The sequence below is a fragment of the Hypanus sabinus genome, chromosome 23 (assembly GCF_030144855.1).
Source record: "Hypanus sabinus isolate sHypSab1 chromosome 23, sHypSab1.hap1, whole genome shotgun sequence".
NCBI lineage: Eukaryota > Metazoa > Chordata > Chondrichthyes > Myliobatiformes > Dasyatidae > Hypanus > Hypanus sabinus.
Genome location: NC_082728.1, coordinates 26,518,350 through 26,543,419, shown reverse-complemented (window position 1 = coordinate 26,543,419; position 25,070 = coordinate 26,518,350). Strand labels below are relative to the sequence as shown.

Sequence of the window (25,070 nt, the reverse complement as noted above, 5' to 3'; positions counted from 1 at the left end):
TAACCAAGGACTGAGAGAAAAATTGAAGTAAGCTCATGTATATTTGAAAATGGAGCACATTTCACAAATTCTTGCATATAAAGGGCGCCATGGTAGTACAGCTGTTAGAGCGACATGATTAAAGCTCAGGGCGTTGAAGCTTGGAACTCAATGCTGGTGTCCTCTGTAAGGAGTCTGTATATCCTCCCTGTGGAATGCATGGGTTTTCCCTGGGTGTTCTGATTTCCTCCTACAGTCCTCAGACATACCAGGTAGGTTAATTGGTCATTGTAAATTGTACTGTGATTAGATTAGGGTTAAATTGGAGTTATTGGAGGTTGCTGGGGCAGCATTGCTGGAAGGGTCAGAAGGGCCAATTCCACACTGTACTGCTAAATAAAATAAATAAAAACATCCAACTTCTCTAATCATTACATTTTCATCTCAGAAAGTGGATTGATACTTTTCCACCCTTTGAAATTAAAAATCATACATATTCAGTTAGGTTTTAGGAGTTTGTTCAACTTACATTTGTCAAGGTATATACAGTCGGCCCTCCTTATCCACAGGGGATTGGTTCTGGGACCCCCCCGCAGATACCAAAATTCACGGATACTCAAGTCCCCTATTTAACATGTATCAATGCGGTGGTCTTTAAGACCCAGCGGAACCCTGGACTTTATTTAGCATGTTTCCATGCAGTGGACATTAGGACCTGGCGGTGCAGCTCTGAATCCGCAGTGTTTCTGTTCACGAAAATAATCACGATCGCGATTGAAAATAAGGTGGAAGTAATAAAGCGATCAGAAAGAGGTGAAATGCCATCGGTCATTGGAAAAGCGTTAGGCTACAGTCGGTCAATGATCGGAACAATTTTAACAGAGATTATGAAAGGCCCTGCCCCGATGACAGCAATTATTACTAAGCAATGCAGTGGTTAAATTATTGAAATACGTATGTTTCTTAAGTGTTTTATATGCATAGAAAGGTAAAATATATACTATATACTAAGACAAACGTTTGACTAACCGACGCTAAATAATACCGGATGTACCTGTTCCAACTTCAAATCCGACTTAAAGACGGACTCAGGAATGGAACTCATTCATAACCTGGGGACTGCCTGTACTTTTAAGTCATTTCTAGATTACTTATAATACCTAATACAATGTAAATGCTATGTAAATAGTTGTTATACTGTAAAGTTTAGGGAATAATGACAAGAAAAAAATAGTCTGTACATGCTGAAGCAACGAGTGCTGGAGAGAGAACTTCCGGGTTTTCCCAATCCACGGCTGGTTGAATCTGCGCATATGGAATCCGCGGATAAGGAGGGCCGACTGTACAGCTAATAAACTTAATCAAGTATTTCTTGCACCCAACACTAATTGTGCAATACTTATATCTCTAGCTCAGTAATTAAACTTCAGTCTGAACAGCAATCACCAAATGACAGAACTTTGACAAAACCTGAGAGGGATCAGTTAAATTTTAGGAAATGAAAATTTTCGTTCTTTTTTTTGTGTTCAATTTTTAAAGACAATTGTGACATGAACTGCTGACAGGATCATAGGGGTTTCCCTACTATCCATCGGGGGACATTTATCAGGAGCGCTGCTTATGCAGGGCCCTTAGTATTATTAAGGGTCCCACCCATCCATCCAACATTCTCCTTGACTTTCTACCATCAGGCAGAAAACTGCAATGCATAAAAACAAGAACCGTCAGGATGAGAAACAGTTTCTTCACCCAGGCCATTAGGCTTCTGAACTCCTGGCTGCATCGTATTTGAAGTGTCACTGGTTAATCTGTTCCGTACCTTACAATATTCAATATTAAAGCACATTAGTTTGTTATTTATGTGAGATTTATCTGTAGATTTTATCCTTAGCTTCATAAATTATCATGTGCTTGTGCTTTACACCCTGATTCGAAGAAACACTGTTTTGTTTCTATTACAAATTTTATATATATATATATGTGTCTGTGTTCAGAATCTAAGGAAGGGAGGCTGGTTTCTGTGTATAGTGAGCTGTGTCCACAACTTTCTGCAGTTTCTTGTGGTCTCAGGCAGAGCAGCTGCAATATCATGCTGTGAAGCATCTGGATAGGATGCATTCTGAAACACATCTATAAACATTTCTTAAGCCTTCTGAGGAAGCAGAGGCTTAAGAAATGCACTTCCTTGGCTGTGGCATTTATGTGGTTGGATCAGGGGAGCCCATTGGTGGTGTTCACTTCTAGGAACTTGAAGTTCTCAACCCTCTCATCTCAGCACCATTGAGCATGAGCACTGCCTCCCTTCCCGTAGACAATGACAAGCTCTTTTGTTTTGCTGATGTGGAGGGAAAAAATGTTGTCATGAATATTGAGCCAAACTCTGCACACCTGTTAATTTCTGCATTTATGCTATGAATTACACAGGTTAGAGGTCTGGATTCACTATTCAAACCAGCAGAGGAGAAATAATATACTAAGTTGAGGACCTGAATGCACTTCACATCTAATGATTTTCTGTTCTTTTAAAAAAAAATGTCTCTCAGGATTGAGGACGACTTATTTGCACTTTGGTTTTAAAGTTCTGGGATGGCAGAGGAGGCCAATGTAGCAACTACGCATTCCAATACACTTGAGGCAGGGGACGGATCAGAGGGGAGTTGGATAATCTGTAAGGTGGTGCACTCAGAGCTTACACACTCCTGATGAATGGAATTGTGGTCTCAATATCACCTTAAAGACTCATTCTCCATTTTGAGGGGACGGATAAGAAGCCCAAAAGCCAGTACCAAAATTCCATTAACTATGAGACGCGAAACACATATAAAATGCTGGTGGAACACAGCAGGCCAGGCAGCGTCTATAGGAAGAAGCACAGTCGACGTTTCGGGCCGAGATGTCCTATAGATGCTGCGTTCCACCAGCATTTTGCATATGTTGCTTCCATTAACTATGGATGGCTGATGAATGATTGTTTATTTCACCAGAAAAGGCAATGTTATATTACCTTCAGTTTGTGCTATTTTCAGTTTCATCTCAGCAGTCACGTTGGCCAGTTCTTGTTTCAGATGGCAGATCTGATCATGCTGATTTTTATTTCGTCGCTCTAATTCATCCACCTATTTGACATGGGCACAAAATTTTATCTGGTACATTTAAGGAAAGGGCAAGTTGACACATCATCAAATAAATCATGTAACCAAGGCTAAACTATAAACCCAATTGGGTCTTTTGTTGTTTATTATAGGTATCTTTAGGATGTTTTAAGTATGCTATGCAAAAATACATAATTGTTAGAAAATGTTGATCTGAAATAGATGATAGAGGTTTTAATTCAATGAAGCTAAATCAAAGTGAGACAGCAAATTATTGTTTGTGTATATGACTGTGTGAACATCAGATGTATCCATTCTAAAGTTTCTAAAGTGAAGTACAAATGCAATCGAAACAAATATTGGATATCTACTTATATGCTGCATTTCTTCACAAATTTTTATTTTCAATAAGAAGTTACAGCACTTCCAAAATATAACTCACTTCTGGAGTTTAAAAGTTGTTTGATGCCACTGTGATTATACTAATAACATCACTGCAAGGAGAAACATGGATTATGTAAGTTCATGGGGAAAAATTATAGTTTTTGTAACAATCCTTTTTAAAAATCGCATTATCTTTGTGACAAGTAGACTACTTCAGGACAACCTATATTTCTGTGTTTCTTTGAGAAGGTTACAGATCTGTTGCACACGGGTAAGGCACTATATATTATCTACCTGTATGTTGGGGAAGCATTTGATAATGAAAATAAATAAAGAAAATAAATCCAAAATAATTATACCCTCTGCAAAATACAAGATTGACGCTTAGCTAATAAATAACAGGCAAAGAGGTATCAGAAAAGAAGTTGGTTATCTGTGGAAGGGGACATATTTGAACACATAACAAGCTTTTTATCCCCAATTAAAAGAGACCTGAAATATTCCATGTTTCACATATCCAGATTACTAGTCCGAACAAAATGGTGAATAATTCAAAACACCTCTGGAGGTGTTCAAAGAATCTGCTCAAAGACCAGATTACAATTGGAACTCTGATATGCAAATCCAAACATGGCAAAATTAGCAAATAGCTTATATTCATTTAGGTAGTAAAACAAGTAATCAAACTGCATTTGGTTTCTAATTTGTTAAAACTTTTAGCTCTGTACTCATGAGAAAAAGAGAATAGCATTCTACAATGATTTATACAGTTACTGGATTCTTAAAAACAAAAGAAATCTTAATTGGGATAATAATTGGAAAAGGTAAGAGATGGAAAAAACAAAACCTTTTAAACATAGAGTTACATGGAGAACTTGAGTTCATAAAAGATATATTGTTATATGCATGGTTCAAAAAATGAGAGGACCAGGGAATGAGAGAACTTTAAGGTACAAGTAAGCAAAAGAAAGCAGAAGATTTAGATCACCTTTATTGCGAATCAGCAGATAAAAGATTTGCAAGGCTAGTGGAAGGGCAAACGCTATTTAAAATAGATGACGAACTCTCTTCAAAAAAAAAAAATCAGGAGAACGTGTGCACAAAATGCTGATGGAACTCAGGTTAGGCAATATCTATGGAGAGAAATAGATTTGACGCTTGGGTCAAGACTCCCAGCATTTTGTGTATAGTACTCTGGAATTCAAGCATCTACAGAATCTCTAGTATATATAAGAAAATATATGGTAAATAACTGAAAATCATATCAGTTCTATTATCATGCTCTCTTTTCTTTTTTTAAAAATATTGATAAAACTCACAACAAGGAGGAAAAAAGATCTTCAGACAGAAGATAAATGGAACATAAAGCATCAAGGCCCAGATTAGTTGGTGCCATCAGTTTTTATCATTGAGGAAATGTAAGTAAATCATGGGCAGTATTATCATATCTACAAAATGTTTTAAAATTCATTCACCCATCAACTGCTTCTGTGCTATATAAAATTTTATGGCTCTAAATATGATCTAAATTAATTCAAGATTCAAAGAAAATGCACAGCTGGTACAAAGAACCATGACATAATTTATGGATGTGAGGCACAAAGACAAACTCTGAAATTCCTAAGTTTTAAGTCAATTTTAAATGTTTAATGATCAAATTAGTATATAGCAACACAAAAGCCAGGCATCCAAAATTTCAGATGTGAAAATTTGAAGACTGCGTTAGTAATTATCACAAAGCTCCTACTTGGTGCGAAAAAAAACCTACTGTAATTCATTAATATACTTCCAGGTAGGAAATTTGCCTAACATTGTAGTCAATGCACAACTGCTCTCCAAACTAACCTTGTATTCTATTTTGTTCATAAAGAAAAAAAGTAGGAATAAATAACGATGCTGTTGCCAGTGATATGTACCTCTGAACAAAACAAAGTAGTTTGAGAGTCAGAGAAAGAAAGGCAGCATGAATAATACTACTTTGTTGTTCTTTGTTGTGTAAATTACAAACTCTAAGTTATTGCACACCAGTTTTGTAATTTCACCACATACCAGTTGTTCATATCAAAATTAATTCCAAACTTTGTGATTTTTGAGGAATTGCTTAATTATTATAGGAAAAAACATCAATAGTATTTATTTACATGTGCAGGTATTGGAGCAAACACATCAATCCAGTTTAAGGTAATGAGCATTTACAAGAATGAACCAATTATAGTGACCAGTAAAGTTAAAGTCACTAAGAGATTTTGTTACGTTATAATGAACAAAACATTTCATATCAGATCTAATTTGTGAGCCCAGTTCAATGTCAGTATCTAGAGACACAATATAACAATGGAGAAACCAGTACTACCTTGTTTTTGAGCTCCAGGTTTTTCCCATTTGCTGCATTTATTTCTCTGGTCAACTTTGCCTCTTGTTTACAAGCTTCCTGATAATGAAGAAAAACACATTTCTTCAGTATCCAAATAATTTAGTAAACAGGAACAAATACATCATTGGTTTAATTTTCTCTGTTGTCATCTTTACTGTTCTTTATAAGCTAGGCTGCCAAGTATCTGGTATCATACATAGAACTCACACTGCCCAGTGATCAATGAAAATGCCTATAAATTATGTATAATCTCAATTAGCAAATTAAAAGTAGTATTTTACTTGGAACAGACATTGGTTTAGGCTGTCCATTTCCAATACAGGAGCTTGGAACAAGAACAGTTACAAGATAATTAGGTATTCCATCAGTAGGTAGTAAATCTTTTGCTACTTACAGTACCCAAATAATTTTAAAATGTTTCTGAATATTAATTCTAATATATCCCAGCTTTGACACAAGATGAGGCTCCATAGCTGCCTTGACTTTTGTCAAAGATTGTCAGTGTATTCTAAGGGCCGGAGCCTCAATGGTACAATGCCAGAGGGTTTAAAAACCATACACAGCTTATTTGCCATGAACTACTGCCTGCCTACACTTCCCTAGTCTGGATGCAGATGTCCAAATGGGCTTGCAACCCTTGCAAATGAGAGGTGTACAGTGAGGTGTTGCACACCAATGAATGCTTTTTGTAGAAAGACGCAAAAATATCATTACCTCTCGCTCATTTTTACTCTCCTTCGAATGATTTTCTTTCAACTCATAATTTTCCATTCTTGCCTTCTCTAAGAGCTCTTTTAGGTCATTTGCCTTTTGTTCCGATAGTGCTAAAGCAGCTTCTGACATTTGTACTCTAGAACAAAATAAAACGAAAACCTACTGACAACATCTTCAAACGGGTGCAGAAAAATTATATAGATTTGTTAAGCAACCAGATAGGCATTAGGCAAATGATAATTAAAGGTATGAATGTATGGAACTCAATTAACTAACCTAAACAGAGTTCTAGCAGTAATTGCTTTCAATGTCCTTATTACGAAGCATATCAATTATAAAAGCAATGAGATTGCTCTCTTTATATGAGACAGCTATGGTTTGATTGATGTTTTCTAATCCTGTAATCAGAAATTTCTGAGTTCAAGATCTAGTCAAGAAACTGATGTACAAAAATGCAGTACATGAGTACTGTACTGTAGCAGATATTTTCTTTTGAATCAAACCTCAAGATGAGACCACATTTGCAACCTTTGGAAAACACAGCAACATCAACTATCAGCATTTCAATGATCACATTCAAACAACCTGAAAAGAGATTAATTAGTTATTGTCACACTGGCATTTGTGATAACTTGTTATGTGCAAATTAACATCCACATTGCATAATTGATTATGTTTCAATTGAACCTTGGGACATCTTGGTAGAAATGTAGAGGACATTATAAGCAGGAGCATATGCACAGTACGGAGCCAGAATATCAACCTAGCTAATATGGATCCAACACCATGATTACTCCTCATGATTACAAGGCCAGTTTTCATCATCCCACCACAAAGCTATTGTATTAAAATGGATAACAAAAAAACCAGCAACAAAACTCATATGAATAATAATTAGGAAATCTTAAGTTTTACAATAAAAAGCTAATTAAGTTAGTGATGATGAAAAAAAAGACCTCAAAGTATCCTAAATAGTAGAAAACTATAGCTATAATTATGAATATCTTGGAAATTAGGAACACAAATTAAACATGGAAAACAATGAAAAGAAAATTTGGGAATAATCAGGAAAAAATATTCTTACTCAAGGAACATAATCACTCAAGTAAGACAACCAGTCCACGTGAAGGGTCTTGGCACCAAATGTTGACTGTTTCATTTCCATAGATGTTGCCTGACCTGCTGAGTTCCTCCAATATTTTGTGTGTGTGAGTTAAAATAATGAAGCTATTGAAATTAATCTCAAATGTTATGGTATAAAAAACAACACATAAAATAATGATATTGCATTGCTAGGATGGCCTTTCTTGTTCATGATTCTTGACATGAAAGTGTACTAACATTATACAAAGACACAAACTAATTACATCTGAAGCAAAACACATTGTTTTTAAAAATACATAATTTGCAAACTACAAGCTATAACAAAAATGAGACTGCTCTACTGAATGTCACTAACCTAATAGAACAGCTAATATACAAGTCTGAAGGTCACATGGAACTTCACAGCATGAACTAATTTTAAAGGAAACCAAATTAGAAGGCAGCAACACACACAAAATGCCGGTGGAACACAGCAGGCCAGGCAGCATCTACAGGGAGAAGCGCTGTCGACGTTTCGGGCCGACACCCTTCGTCCTGACATAGGGTCTCAAAGTACATATGTCGACAGCACTTCTCCCTATAGATACTGCCTGGCCTGCTATGTTCCACCAGCATTTTGTGTGTGTTGCTGTTTGAATTTCCAGCATCTGCAGATTTCCTCGTGTTTGCAAATTAGGAGGCATATTGTTTTTAAATTTTGAAAACATTAAAGACTTTACTTTTAAAAATTCTATTGCAATAATTGACTAATTGTTGTTAAGGCACATTGTGCAAATGGCACAGAAAACACAAAATTATACTTTTGGACAGAATGGAACTGTTTTACAGCTAGACTTAGCCTTTTCATACGAAATGCAACACATTGAACTCCAGAGAAAGGTTGAATAGAAACAATAATGATTGAATTCATTACTGTGAAACATGTTTGCATTTTAAATGTTACGTTGTAAATCTGGAAAACTGATATCAACAGGATGAGCTTCCACAAGGGAATATAAAGCAATTATTACTTTGCTCGCAAAGAATTGATGATAGAACTCCTCTCATTTAATGCTTCTTGTAACTGTCCAACTTGCACAGCAGAAGTCCTAAAGAGAAAGTTAATAAAAAGAATCAAACAATGAACACATTAGAAATACTGAACTCAATTTTTAGCAGATTTGTTTTGAAGTCGATCAAATGTTATAGTAAATTTACTAGAAGGGTCGACGTTTTGGGCCAAGACCCTTCGTCAGGACTAACTGATAAGATAAGTGGGAGTTATTGGGTTAGTTATGGCAATTAGACAATGATAAAACAAAGAAGTGTAAAATATTGAGAAATGCAGACTATTGAGCATGCCCATCAGGTCAGGCTGTGTTAAAACAGAAGTAATCTCACAAATGAAGTGGGCATGGCCAGTAAATTCAATTAATATTCCTTTAAATGGATATTCATAAAAAGCTTTAGCTTGGATGTTATTTTATACTGCAAAGCAAAACTATTTAAGAAAACTGATAATTTCCCAGTACCTTTCCCAAAAAAGCTTACCAGAATAACCAAAACACATTGCTTTCCGTTAATAGTTATGAGCCCAGTAATGACCTTTACACATGTATAGTTTAATTATTTTTTCTTTAGTATGCTATTTTTTGCATTCAAATAAAGAAGCTAAAGTGACCAGTTTTAAAAGTCAGGTTAACTTTTTGTAAGCTAAATTAACAAAAGACACTCCTTTTTAGACTGTGTTTTCTCTCCACCTTTGCATGGAATGTGAATTATCTTTGATTATGGTTATGATTCAATATGAAATGATAATGGGATAACAGGTGAAGGCCACTTAAATAATGTTTCACAATGAAAAGATTTCACTAACCTATTGCTTCGGCACAATTCATCCTTTTGTTGATCAATTACACCCATCAAATTCAAGAACTGCAAGTAAATTAGGAGAAAGAATATAGTACTAATTAAAACACAATTGCAGCATTTATTCATTAAAAAATCAACATCAAATTCAGTAAAATCTGAATTTTCTATAATCTTGAATGATATAAATCTAAGTTAAAATAATCAGAATTGGCAGCTTTGAATTTTTTGTACAAAGAGTGCCTCTGTCATTCATAACAAACTGAAGACATTCAGTAAAACATTTGATAAAATAATCTAATCTTACATCATCTATTCTGAATCAAATAAAGAAATCAATTCAGGGATACTATTGTACTCAAAGGCTCATTCACACAAAGTTGGGTAACATTAATCTTTCAATGGCTCTTATATAAAAAGATTTGCTGCTTATGAACAAAGTACCATAAATACAAATGTTAGAAATTTTAAATACAATTGAAATGTTGGAAACAATAAACAGCATTCAGGGAAAGGCCCTTCGTAAGAATGGGAGTGAGAATTGACTAAGTTAATTTAAAATTGCAGAGAAGGTGGCCTGAAGAATAGGCAGGACAAAGGGAACATCTATGATTGGGTAAGGTCAGTATTGATATGAAGATAAGTGGGAGTTTAAACAACACACACAAAATGCTGGTGGAACACAGCAGGCCAGGCTGCATCTATAAGGAGAAGCACTGTCGACGTTTTGGGCCAAGACCCTTCGTCAGGACTAACTGATAAGATAAGTGGGAGTTGTTGGGTTAGTTATGGCAATTAGACAATGATAAAACAAAGAAGTGTAAAATATTGAGAAATGCAGACCATTGAGCATGCCCATCAGGTCAGGCTGTGTTAAAACATAAGTAATCTCACAAATGAAGTGGGCATGGCCAGTTCTAATATGGATAGAGAAGTGAATTGTGTTCTTTATTTAGTCAGAAAAGCTGCAACTTCCCCAGGCAAAACTTGTGGTGCAGTTCCTCAAGTTTTCATTAGACTCCAATGTAGCAATGCAGTAGGCCACAGATAAATAGGAATTGGACCATGATATTAAAGAGGCAGACAATCGAAAGCTTAAGGTCAACTCAGCAGATGAATACAGGTACTCCACAAAGTAATCACTCAATTTACATTTTGTTTCACCGATATAGAGAAGAGTACATTGTGAACAATAGATTGGTAGTGAAAGTGATTTGCTGCTTTACTTATTAAGGTTCTTGTATGGTGGGATGGAAAGAAGTGGAAAGATAAGGTGTGCATGTCCTGAGGTAGCATGGAGAAAGTGCCATTTAAAGGACTGATCGATTGAAACAGAAGAGCAAGCAGTACAAATAAATGAATGGCAAACAGACTGCACGAGAGATCTATACCTGATTTTAGTTACAAAACACTAATGTGCTTCTTACAAAAACACACCAAGATTCTCAGACTCAGAGCAATGTATTTTGAGGAAGTCTTTGAAAAGAAGCAACCTTACAGGTTATATCACAAAGATAAATTAGGTGGTCCACCAAGCTGACAAAGCAGATAGGAACTCCACTTTAAAGTAAATCCACAAGATTTCAGACTGGTATAAAGGGGAAATTTAAGACAGGAATAACAGTTCTTAATTTATTTGGTTAACTAAAAAAGACATCTGGGTATGTTGGTGTCACAAAAATTATTGGAATCATAACCTAATCAGGCAGGTAGGTGCTGCATTGTGAGTCCTTCTTGATGGTTATGCCAAGATAGAATGAATAGCCTTCTTCATTTTAGCCAAATGTCGATTGATTATATAATCTAAATGCACTGACAGGTACTCACAAAATAAAATGTGTCACTTATAAATATAGAGGATGAAGTCCATCAATGAATTTAAATTGATCTGCAATCTCAACATTTTCAACAGAAACAATTAGAATTATTGAATAGTAGCCATTCCCAATTCAAGAACATAAATGCCAAAGTAAATTCAGAGGCTTCTAAGATTTGCTTCAGCTCTATAATAACTGTTCCTCCCAAATTGTTATCAGTTAGTATTATAATTACAACAATGACTTCCTCAGGAAAATCTGAGATGATTTTTATCTGAGCTCACTTACTAGCTTTCAATTTTTCAACAGTTACTGGTTAAATATCATGGAGTTGAAAAGTTAAATCTGCTGTTCTAGATTCATTCAAAACACAATATGTCTAATAATCTTTCATTGCAAGTTCTGTGTTATAAAGCCATAATATTTATTATTTTCTGAAGTTCTCAAGGATAATCAGTTGCATTTAACAATGTGTAAATAATGTAAAATGATCTATACTTTAAATGCTAATTTAGAAACTGAAAATTAAAAACATCGGGCAGCTTAATTCATGTAACTGTCAATTCTTAGGTAGCAATATGAATACAGTCTAAAAGAAATTGAATTCCAAGAGTTTCAATAGCCTAAAAATACATCCCCTTCAAATCAATAGGGCTTAATCACAAGCAGGACAAAATGACATGATGATAACAGAAGTAAAAGGAAAAGCAAACTTCATTCCTAATTACATCCACTACTCACAAAATAACAAGTATGCACTTGACACAAGAGATCACAGCTCCAAACACAGCATCATTTTATAATGTGGAATTATCAAGATTCATTTTCATTCAAGCACAACTTTTCAGAAGCTTTGCACAATCTTTCAAGTTATGTCAATGAGTGCAAGCTTAAGATATTCTTTAAACAAATACATTTGTACATAAAGAAAATTTTCCTATTGAACTAATATGGGAACTTTACTGAAATTCTTATTTCAGTGAAACAAGCATTAAACCTTACACTATAATTTTGATTAGATTTACTCAAATACTCAAATTAAAACATAAGTGGTATATAAGACTTTGGCCAACAATATTGGTCCCACAAAATGTTGTAAGAGCAAATCCATTGAAGTTGGAAATAGGTTTGATCCATTCCAAGGAATATTAATACCAGTTGGAAAATGTGATCCCTGCTTAGTATTGAAAAGCTGGCTCTGTTTTTAAACACTTTCATATGATATCAACAATGTGCATTGCCCAGCTTTTGACTTCTGTACTATTGTTAAGTACCCTAATCTGAAAGATTACAGATCTTGCACATTTAGAGACCAAACAACTTTTACAAATTTGTTTTTTTTTCTTCTGAAATTGTTATTTTTACAAATATCCACTCAAAATAAATCTTTGCCAGGTTATTCTAAACCACTCACTGGAGTCTTCTAAACTAACCTCTGGAGTCTTAAATTTACATTTGACAAGGAGTTTTCTTTACATTATGTTTCTTTTCTGCATTCAAAATTAATTTGCCAATAAATTTAGTTTCCACTAAATCCCTTTTGCTAAATGACATGAAAATCAAGATGGACCTCTGATGTGAAACACTTCAGAGACCATATGGAAAGAGGCAGATAAGGACTCATTACAAAGTATTTATCTCCAGGGAGTTTAACTCATAGCTAAAGTTTAGGGCAAAAGTATTTACATAAAGCAGGCATTAGAAAGACGGTCCTTGGTGAAACCTTTCCACAATATGTTGTTGGTTAGACCCTGCAGTTTCACGCTTCGTCTGTAGAGGTTACACTCATAATCATTGTTTGCTTCCTGGACCAAGGATTATTTTGGCTGCTGCCACTGATCAATACCCCATAATTCAATTTATAGCTACATTAACAGGGTAACAAAGCTCCATAACCAACAAGACAAATCCATCCTTATTTCTTTTAACTCAACAAAGCAGCCAGGGCATTCTTGAGTGTTTGCTACCATTGCAGGCTTCCATACACTGCACACATTGTTCCTTACTGTCTACTGTAACCCCGTCAGGAGAACTTCCGTATCCATTGCACAAAGAATATACCACTTCCAGCTGTTTTAGATCAGCCATCTAACTTTTCTCCAAGCCCTAGTAGAACGCCACCTTTCCTCTCCTGTCACTGCAGCACTCACCTATACAATCAGAATCAGCTTTATTATCTTTATTAACTTAGCAGCAGCAGTTCAATGAAATACATAATATAGAATAAATAATTTTTTTTGGTTTTCTTTCTAAATCTTTTTATTAATATTAGTAATATGGACAGAATACAGATGATATATTGATAAAGAAATTACCAACATACACATTCCATTACATATGAAAAAAAAACATACATAATAGTTACAATATAAATGAGTTTACCAAGACATAAGCCATAAGATATATGTATGGACATAGTAAATCTAAATATTTCATAATGTATAATATAAAAAAAACAGAATAAAGAAAGAAAAAAAAATTATATAATGCAAAACTAACTAATCTAATCTAATAAGTATAACTAATAAGTAATATAAAAGAAAAAAAAACAAACAAAAGAGAAGGAAAAAAAAAGTGGGCTGTTTATAATATCTCACAAAAATAAGTATTCATCAATGCCGTCACTTCCGGTCCTCTCAAAATACATAAGCTAAAAGCTGGGAAATCAAATGTACTTGGCACAGGGTCATATTACATCATATGAAAATGTTGAATAAATGGTCTCCATAACTTTTCAAATTTAATAGAAGTCTCAAAAGTACCACTTCTAATTTTTTCTAAATTTAAACATAACATAGTTTGATAGAACCAATTAAATACAGTGGGAGGATCAATTTCTTTCCAATTCAACAATATAGATCTTCTAGCCATCAGAGTTAGAAATGCAATCATTCGACGGGCTGAAGAAGATAAATGCTGTGAATCTAACATTGGTAAACCAAAAATTGCGGTAATAGGTTGAGGTTGTAAATCAATATTCAAAACCGCAGAAATAATATCAAAAATATCTTTCCAATATTTCTCCAAAAATGAACACGACCAAAACATGTGAGTTAAAGACGCAATTTCAGAATGACATCTATCACAAATAGGACTTATATGAGAGTAAAAATGAGCTAATTTATCCTTGGACATATGGGCCCTATGTACAACCTTAAATTGTATTAGTGAATGTTTGGCACATAACGATGATGTATTAACTAATTGAAGAATTCTATCCCAATTCTCACTAGAAATACTAAAACTAAGCTCTCTTTCCCAATCCTGTTTAGTCTTATAAAGAGGCTCTAAACGTATCTTTATAATTATATTATAAAGTTTTGAAATAAGCCCTTTTTGAAAAGGGTCTAATTCAAATAAACTCTCCAAAGTATCTGAAGGCACAAAATTTGGAAACGTAGAGAGTACAGAACTTAAAAAATGTCTAATCTGTAAATATCTAAAAAAATGAAATCTCGGCAAGTTATATTTGTTGGATAATTGTTCAAAAGACATGAAACAATTATCTAAAAATAAATCAGAAAATCTTAGTAATCCCTTAGTTTTCCAAGCTGAATAAGCTTGATCTATAATGGAAGGGTGAAAAAAACAATTAGATACAATAGGACTATTTAAAACGAATTGAGTCAACCCAAAAAATCTCCGAAACTGAAACCATATACGCAATGTATGTTTAACTATCGGGTTGTCAATTTGTTTCGGCAATTTAGAAAGAGCAAAAGGGAGAGAAGTCCCTAAAATAGAACCCAAAGCATAAGCTGATACCGATTTAGTTTCTAAACTCACCCAACAAGGGCCAAAAGATCCACCCCCATCTTTCAACCAGCATAACAAATATCTAATATTAACTGCCCAATAGTAAAATCTGAAATTAGGTAATGCTAACCCGCCTTCCTTTTTTGTCTTCTGTAAATATGTTTTACCTAACCTGGGATTTTTATACTGCCATATATATGAAGAAATTTTAGAGTCAACATTAGTAAAAAAAGATTTCGGGATAAAAATTGGTATCGCTTGAAAAATATATAAAAACTTAGATAAAATAACCATCTTAATAGCATTAATCCTACCTATTAGGGATAGAGACAAAGGTGACCACTTAGTAAACAAACCTTTAATCTGATCAATTAAGGGTAAAAAATTAAATCCAAATAAATCTTTATGGTTCTTTGTGATTTTGATCCCTAAATAAGTAAAAGAGTCATTAACTAATTTAAAGGGTAAATTTCCATAAATTGGGACCCGTTTATTTAATGGAAACAATTCACTTTTATTAAGATTTAACTTATACCCAGAAAACTCACTAAATTGAGCCAATAATGATAAAACTGCTGGAATGGATTTCTCCGGGTTAGAAATGAATAGTAATAAATCATCTGCATACAAAGATAACTTATGAATATCTGTCCCACGATTAATACCCAAAATATCCTGTGATTGTCTGATGGCAATTGCCAAAGGTTCTAAGGCAATGTTAAATAGTAATGGACTAAGAGGACATCCCTGTCTAGTGCCCCGAAATAGGCGAAAAAAGGGAGATCTTTGATTATTGGTAACCACTGAGGCTACAGGAGTATGATAAATCAATTTAATCCATGATATAAATATCGGACTAAAATTAAACTTCTCCAACACATTAAATAAGTAAGGCCATTCAACTCTGTCAAATGCTTTCTCCGCATCTAATGAAATCACGCATTCTGAAGTATCATGTGAGGGAGTATAAACAATATTCAACAATCTCCTAATGTTAAAAAAAGAATAACGATTTTTAATAAAGCCAGTTTGATCATCTGAAATAATTTTGGGTAATACCTTCTCCAATCTAGATGCCAGTAACTTAGAAAAAATCTTGGAGTCTACATTCAATAAAGATATAGGTCTATAAGAAGCAAAATTAGTAGGGTCTTTATCTTTCTTCAATATTAGAGAAATGGAAGCTCTATAAAAAGATTGTGGCAAATTCCCTAATCTAATGGCCTCCTCAAAAACCTTACCTAACCAAGGGGAAAGAGTAGCGGAAAAAAATTTAAAAAATTCAACTGTATAGCCATCTGGACCCGGTGCTTTCCCAGAATTCATTGAGGAAATAGCCCCTTTAATTTCTACATCCGTAATAGGAGTATCCAATATCAAAAGATCATCAGATGATAACCTTGGAAAATTTAATTTCCCAAGAAAATCAGACATGGTATTATAATCTTGAGGAAATTCAGATTGATACAGGGAGGTATAGAAATCTTGAAATGCCTTATTTATCTCATCATGATTAACTGTCAGATTCCCATTCTGCTGACCAATCTTAGTGATTTGACGTTTAACCAGAGCATTCTTCAATTGACTAGCTAACAGTTTACCAGATTTATCACTATGTATATAAAAATCAGATTTAGTTTTCATTAATTGATTTTCAATCGAGGATGTAAGTAATAAACTATTTTCCGTTTGAAGTTCAACCCTTTGTTTGTAAAGCTCCTTACTAGGAGCAATCGAATATTTCTTATCAATCTCTTTAATTTTATCGACCAATAAAAGAGTTTCCATCTTGATACGTTTCCTCAAACCAACAGAATAAGAAATAATCTGTCCACGTATATAAGCTTTAAAAGTGTCCCAAAGTGTTCCGCAGGAAATATCATCTGTAGAATTAGTTGAGAAGAAGAAGTCGATCTGCTCCTCCATAAATTTTATAAAGTCAGAGTTTTGCAACAAGGTAGAGTCAAATCGCCATTGTCTAGCATTAAAAGCTGTATCCGTAAATTTCATAGAAAGTACTAACGGAGCATGATCAGAGATAGCTATAATATCATAGTTACAACCGATTACCAATGGAATAAAACAAGAGTCTACAAAAAAATAATCAATTCTTGAATAAGAGTGATAAACATGTGAGAAAAAAGAAAACTCTTTGTCATTAGGATACCAGGATCTCCAAATATCAAAAACTCCATTGTCAGTCAAAAAAGAGTTAATACAAGTGGCCGACTTATTAGGTAAAGTCTGAATAGATAAAGAATTATCCATCAGAGGATTTAAACAACAATTAAAGTCACCACCCATTATTAACTTATATTTGTTTAGATTGGGTAAAGAAGTAAATAAAGACTTAAAAAAGTCAGGACAATCCACATTTGGAGCATAAACATTAACCAAAGCAACCTTTTTATTACAAAGTAAACCCGTAATTAACAAAAATCTGCCATTCGGATCCGAAAAAATATCATGTTGAACAAATGAAATAGAGGAGTCAATAAAAATTGAAACTCCTTTTACTTTAGCATTCGAATTTGCATGATACTGTTGACCCCGCCAAAATCTAAAAAAACGAAATTTGTCCTCCCTCCTCACATGAGTTTCTTGTACAAAAATGATACGAGCATTAAGTCTTTGGAATACTTTGAAAATCTTCTTTCGTTTAATTGGATGATTTAAACCATTAGTATTCCAAGACACAAAATTAATGGTCTGAGCCATAATTCTATAATCAACCCTTTGGTATAGAAAGGGTTAACCAACTTATAAACTCATGCACCCGGAAGAGGAACAAAAGTAGTGAGAAGACCCAGAGGTGACGACAACACAGACATATTTGAAGTTCAAAAACAGCCCGAATAAAAAAACTAACACAAACTGGTACAAAAAAAAATAGAGTTAGAAAACAGACCATCCCCCCACCCCCCGAGAAAAAGAGAAAAAGCCAAAATATGACTTAAAAAGAGAAAAAGTAAGACTAATCCTACCCCCATGTCAGCTGAAGAACACTCCATATAAAAAGGATATATATAAAAGAATCACCCCAACTTTAAAAATAAAATCGCTATAATAAGAACCATATTTCTAAGTATAGTTAGTTGTAAAAAGAATAAAAATATAATCACTAAAAAACAATTATAACTCGGGCTCTGGCCCAGACAAAACAAAAAATATTTAAGCTGAGATAAGCGATGCATTGTCTGGAAGAAACACGAAAAATATAAACATAATGCCATCTTAAGCAAAACCAAAAATCTTTTCCAAAAAACCACCATCTTAATCAAGGAAAAATTTACCTTCAAAGAATTAAAAATATACCTTCGAAGGAACAAAGTTAATAGACAAGTATGTAGTTAAATGATTAAAGTGTATAAGGCAAAACAATTAACATGACGCAAACACACTTTAACTTGAGTATAAAGTGTAGGATGAACCTACACCAATAACCAGATTATAATTCTGGTTTAAGAGATCGAGAACCATCTTATACGATCAGAATCATTCATTTATTAAAGACTGGTGTCTGTAGCAGTAGGGAAGTTCTCCTCCAGATATTTTCTCGCTTCTGAAGTTGAAAGAAAAACCTGACGAGGGACATTCAGCGGAGAAATTCGAAGCTTCGCAGGGTATAGAAGCGCAGGTTTCAGATTTTTCTCATAACATTCAGCCATCAATGGTTTAAAAAGAAGCCTTCTTTTTAAAAGATCTGAACTAAAATCTTCGATCAGGCGGAAGGAAAAATCTTTGATTTTAATCATTCCTACCCGACGAGCTGCTCTTATAACTTGTTCTTTGTCATGTACATAATGGAACCGGACAATTACCACCGAAGGTTTGTCTGTAACACTCGGTGATCGACGCCGAATTCTATGTGCCCGATCCAATAAAGGGGGGTTATTCGGGAAAATTGTCGGAAACGCTTCTTTTAAAAGTTGAGCAAAATATTTCGAAGGGTCATCTTTTTCTATGCCGTCTGAAAGACCAAGTATACGTACGTTCTGTCTTCTGGACCGATTCTCAAAATCGTCACTCTTGGCTTTAAGGGCTTCCATCAGCTTAATGGTCGAAATTAAATCCTGTTGCAGTTTTCCAATAGTCAAATCTCGCTTCCGAGCTTCTTCTTGCAGAGACGCAATAAGAGCTTGTTGCTGTTTAATTACTAAATCTGTCTTAACCATGTACTCTTGAAAAGCCTTTATATCTTCTTTAAAAAATTGTTGTAGTTCAGCAAATTTTTGATCCAAAACCTCCATAAACAATTCAAAAGTTAATGGTGTTTGTTGTGTCGGAGCCTGCTTTTTTCCGTTACCATTCGGATTACGTCCGGGATCCCGTCCCTTAGACCTGAGAGACATTTCTGTTTGCATATCATCAAAAGTTCACAACAAACTCTTGGCAGTAAATCCAAAAAAAAAGAATAAAGAAACTTTCGGTATAGGTAAAAATAAGCTGAATAAGGGTGATCAAAGGTTAAAAAAAGTAAAAGTTATGGAGCGAATCCAAAACGGTACTCACTCCATGAGCGTCTCCAGCTGACTCGAATAAATAAATTACAGTATATATATATATATATATATATATATATATATATATATATATGTGTGTGTGTATGAAAAATCGTGAAAAAAAAGAAATATATATTGAAAAAGTGAGTTAGTGTTCATGGGTTCAATGTCCATTTAGGGATCGGATGACAGAGGGGAAGAAGCTGTTCCTGAATTGCTGAATGTGTGTCTTCAGGCTTCTGTACCTCCTACCTGATGGTAACAGTGAGAAAAGGGTATGCCCTAGTTGCTGGGTCCTTAATAATAGACGTTGCCTTTCTGAAAAACCGCTCCTTGAAGATGTCTTGGGTACTTTGTAGGCTAGTACCCAAGATGGAGCTGACTAAATTTACGACCCTTCGCAGCTTCTTTTGGTCCTGTGCAGTAGTCCCTCCATACCAGACAGTGATGCCCCCTGTCAGAATGCTCTACACTGTACATCTATAGAAGTTTTTGAGTGTCTTTGTTGGCATACCAAGAGTGTTGCATGAATTGTGCCTTCCCCCTTTTTCAGGGTGGTTCTAGTGAACATAGCTGTAAGATCTTGCCACAAATCAATACAACACACTGAGACTATGTTGTTACAATAGGAAACTCGAGAAGAGCTTTCAAAGAGATAATCAATTATGTTTCCAAATATCTAAAATCCATGCCCTCTGGTTATTGACACACCCCCAGCAAAAAAAAATGTTTCTCAATAGCTATCATTGTCACATAACCTTGAGCACATATTGGATAGAAAAAGCTTCTATTTGCAACTGTTCCATTCCATTTGGAAAATGAAAGAGCTAAAAAATTAAAATAATATATAAAATTAATGGTTGCACTAAGATTCTTAAACCACACTTATATTTGCACATTACCACAAGAAAACACTTAGAATCTCTCCAAGTAAAGGCAAACCTTAAATGCAGAACATATTGCACCACTATCTTGTTCATTCTCTACACCATCTCCAAATAAGTTGAATACTGCAGGGAACATCAACTCTTAAACCTTTGTTTTTTTTAATTAATGGAAAAGCAATTGTTTTAAAACCCATGGATTAAATGTTAATTTAAAAGAATGTAAACGATCATTAAATACAGTACTGATAGATTACAACACTAAAACATAACACTTTAAAAAAATCACTGTCTTGATAACACTGGATGGAAAATCTGTAGTTCATAATTTGTGCAAAAGTTGACCTCATGTAATATCCATGGACTTTTATGGAGGATATACATAAAGTCCGTTCTCTTTGTAGAAGACACAAATAAAGGCCAGATAAAAGATCAAATTTAGAAAAGGCTTTAGGATTTCCTGTCAATCAATAAATTACCTGGGTTTGATTCTCCAAACGGATTCTTGAACAATCAAATTTCCAGCCAGTTTATCAAAGACTATAAGATTGGCAAATTATAGAAATATCAATTACTTTTCAGAGGCATTTTCTTGTTACAGCTTGAACCAAACAACACAAGCAATCAGATCTTAAACCCTTTCATGCACCAAATTGAGAGGGTAAATGCAGAGTGCCTTAATAAAGCAGCATGGTAAATAGAATTGACAATGGCTTATTTAAAAAAAAGTAGGTAAAGGTTCTAAAGAAAGTGCAAATAATTGAGACTGCATGCAATATGAAAGCTGAAAGATATAATATGCCTAGAGGCACTGTTTGTGCTTCAACAAAGGCAAGTTCAAATGTTCAGGAACACATTTAACTAAAGAACATCAGAAATCCAAGACTGCTTAAAATTTATAAAATTTCATAGCAGAAATAAATAGATATTATCTTCAGACAAATTACAAAAATCTACCAAAAAGAAACTAAGAGTGCTGATTTGATCAGATTAGATGGAAGGGTTTAATCTCCCTCTCCAAAAAAGGATGCTCTCACTTTTTCACTACCACCAACCCTCTTTCCACCTCACCCCACCCTAGTGATTTAAAACTTATTATTATATGATTTTCTAGGAAGGATGAAATGAAAATGTGGGAATACTTTTGCACAAAACTTGAGTCTCATTGAGATAAAACATGGTAATGTATACAAAGATTATATAACCCAATATTGCAAAAGCAATTTGAAGAAGGGCTGAGCCTGAAGAAAGTATTCAAAGTCTTGATTAACAAGGGAATTTTACTAAAGTAAAAGAAACAAAATTATTGTAGGTGTAAATTCAGATGAGGAAGGATTTAGAGTTTATGCTAGAGCCAAATCAGTTGTTCATTTGGTTACTTCCCTTTCCTCTCATTCCATTTTACATAAGTGAATAAAAATCTGTGGTGCAGAGGCACAATACTATAGAATCCTTTCTCACCAGCCTACAATGAAAGTCCTGGCTACACAAATTCTCTTACCAAGTGCTTAATTAAGAATTGACTTCAGCAGCAACTGATGGTGAGATTAATTAAATTAATTTCAATTATGTACAGAAGAGATCCTTTAGATACTGGAAATCTAAAGCAAAACACACACAAAGCACTGGAGGAACTCAGCAAGTCAGGCAGCATCTATAGAGGTTAATAGACAGTCAATGTTTTTGGCTGAGATCCTAATCCTACTGAAACAAAAGGAGCAGAAGACAGAATAAGCAAGTGGGGAGATGAAGGAGTAAGAAAACAAATTATTTTTAAAAAGTAAATTTCAAATATTTGTCCAAGTGTAAATTAATTCAACATGCTAACCACAGCAGTGATAGATCGAATTCCACTGTTGGCACTCTTACTAAGATATTAGGGCACATCAAGCAATACTTATGTCAATTTTTAAGACAAATTATCCGTCCTCACTTCGCTTAACAGTATTATTTGGCCAACGTGTCTGAAGTTGCCTATAAAATTTCAACAACTTATCTGAAGATACCCATTTTCAGATACTTCTTTCCCCAAAGCAGATTACCACATGATGTGCCTGATATTCTTTACTTGCAAACATTTTAATTTCAAAACAGATGGAAACTTGAATACTGATCTCTAGCAAATGCTTCAACTTTAGCAACTAAGTTCTTTTGCAGAAAGTCCATCTTCCACTTTCACTCCCATTTACACTTGCCTTAAGTGAAAATAGCTCTCAGTGTGGCAATTCTAAAATTAAATGTCCACCTGGATTTGAATTCATCTTGTGCCTTCAATATAAAGAAGTGTCAGAAAAGATCGATATACCTGTTTGCTTTTTTCCTGTTTCAGGCACTGGATCTCGTTGCTGAGGACTTTTGATCGAACTCTGTTCTCTCTCAGAGTTGTCTGACAATCTGAGTTACGGTCAATTGCTTGCTCTAATGATTACACAAATAGAATTAGGCAAAAAATTCAAATAGAGGACATTAAGTACAGTTTGATATTTGGGAAGAATTGAGCTATTGCTATATTAACAAGATTAGGAACTGTAAAAACAAAATAGTAAAACAATTAAAGATCAACAAAACTTCAAAAGTACCCAAGCACTGTAAAGTGCATTGATATCTCTCTGAAGATATCAAATCATTACATGAAGCATATCTTTTTTCCCATTGCAAATGCAACACGTTGTAGGATTTTTGGAAGAACTTTCAACCTAACTGCAGGTGTGAATCAGCTTACACTGGATCTACCCAATACACGTGCTACCCAATTTCTATTCACATTGCTTATTGTGCATATATGACTGGAAAGGATTAAGCATGTGCTCAACTATTATTCCCTGATCAATATAATGGGTGCCTGATCTACAATACCCATCTTTAAAACACCACCTATAATTGAAACTTTTGCCCACAATTGTGTGGAAACGTTTGTCCTTTCCTGTGTTCAATTTGTAGGGTTGTCTCTTATGCCAAAGTTGCAGAACACAGACTGTACCTGACAATTTGACAAATCCAAAATAAGAACAGCAAAGAATCTTGATTACCACCATAATTAGCATCTGCAAGGAAACTTTTGGTTTTTCTATCTGAAAATACTAGGCCTGATTTGATAAGGACAGGCAACCCAGAGGTAATTAACCATAAATACAAAGCATTTACTCCTCCAGAGATAGGAAATTTAATTTCACCTGTGATAAATATATTGTCTTTTTAATAAGGCAGGACATTGCAGTAGTGTTTAAAGGATATTCTTGAGGGATCATCTAATGAGGCAATTTGGGTAATACTTAGAAATAAAGATATCATCACCTTGATGCATGTAGTTGTGAGCAGAGTACGGTTGTGCTAGTTGGAGAGATGTAGGGACAGGTGTAACTCTTAGCCCATTTGCAAGGCTAAGTGCCTGGAGGGTCATCAACAGGGAGGGATGAGTGGACAAGGGAATTGTGGAGTGCAATTCCTGTGGAAAGCAAAGGGGTGGGGAGGGGAAGGTGTGGCTGGTGGTGCATATTCACTGGTGTCATTTATTGTGGCCTCTTCTACATTACTGAGACCTGATCACTTCATCAATCACCTTCAGTCTGTTTGTCACAACTATTTTAATTCCGCTTCCCAGTCCCACGGTGCAGTCTTCCTCCACGGCTGGTGCAGATTGGAGGTACAACATCTCATATTACACCTTGGTAGTCTCCAACTTGACAGCATGAACATCAACTTTTCTAACTTCTGGCAAGCATTCCAGTATTCTTCTCCCGTCCCCCTTCTCTTATCCCTGTGGGCCCCACTTTCCCTTCAACAATGGACTTTGTACATATAGATCTCGGTAGGTTCCGCATGACACAATCTTTTTAATCTGGAAGATTAGGTCTTATGGGATTCAGAGGGGAGCTAGTGAGGTGAATTCAGAATTGGACTGGATTGATGACAGGAAACTGGGAGTAATGACTGAAGACTGATTTGTCAACTGGAGGCTTGTGATTAATGGGGTACCCCAGAGGTCAGCATTGGGACCTCTGTTAGTCACTAAGATTTGGATGTGAGTATACATGGCGTGATCAGCAAGTTTGTTGATGATACTAAATTAAGGGGTCTAACTGATAGTCCAGCAGGTTGTAAGGAATTACAAAGAGATCTTGATTAATTAGGGAGATGACAGGAATCTGGGAATGATGGTTGAAGATTGATTCTTTGACTGGATTGGGTGCCCCAGAGGGACCTCTGTTATTCACTATGAACGTCATGGATGTGAACGTCCATGATATGATTAGCAAATTTGTTGATGATACTAAATTAAAGGGTCTAGCTGATATGAGGAATAGGAAATGGGTTTCAACTCAGAAAAGTGTGAGATGATGCGATTTTGAGGGCTGAACCTATACAGTGAATGGCAGGGCACTGAGAAGTGTTGTGGAACAGAGGAACATGAGAATACAAATTCAGAGTTTATTGAAAGCACTCATGCAAGTAGTCAGGTTGGCAAAGGCGGTGTTTGGCATACTGGGCTTCATAAGTCAGGACAATGACTTTAGGAATAGGGCTACAACGTTGTTGTTGTATAGGTTGTTGGTAAGGCCACACTTGGAATATTGTGTACAGCTTTGATCACCTTGTTATTGGAAAGATATTGTCAA

General features: G+C 34.9%; 1 protein-coding gene across 4 annotated transcripts in view; it reads right to left on the bottom strand.

The window, feature by feature from the left end:
* Positions 1–25,070, bottom strand: part of lrrc45 (leucine rich repeat containing 45) — a 79,552-nt gene that overhangs the window by 26,267 nt on the left and 28,215 nt on the right. For all 4 annotated transcript variants that reach the window (XM_059948572.1, XM_059948573.1, XM_059948570.1 and 1 more), the window contains exons 7-12: positions 22,760–22,872; positions 9,503–9,561; positions 8,658–8,735; positions 6,544–6,679; positions 5,809–5,886; positions 2,984–3,095 (exon numbers count right to left, since the gene is read on the bottom strand). In XM_059948572.1, the coding sequence (XP_059804555.1) occupies positions 2,984–3,095; positions 5,809–5,886; positions 6,544–6,679; positions 8,658–8,735; positions 9,503–9,561; positions 22,760–22,872 (576 nt within the window). The remainder of the gene's footprint in view (positions 1–2,983; positions 3,096–5,808; positions 5,887–6,543; positions 6,680–8,657; positions 8,736–9,502; positions 9,562–22,759; positions 22,873–25,070) is intronic.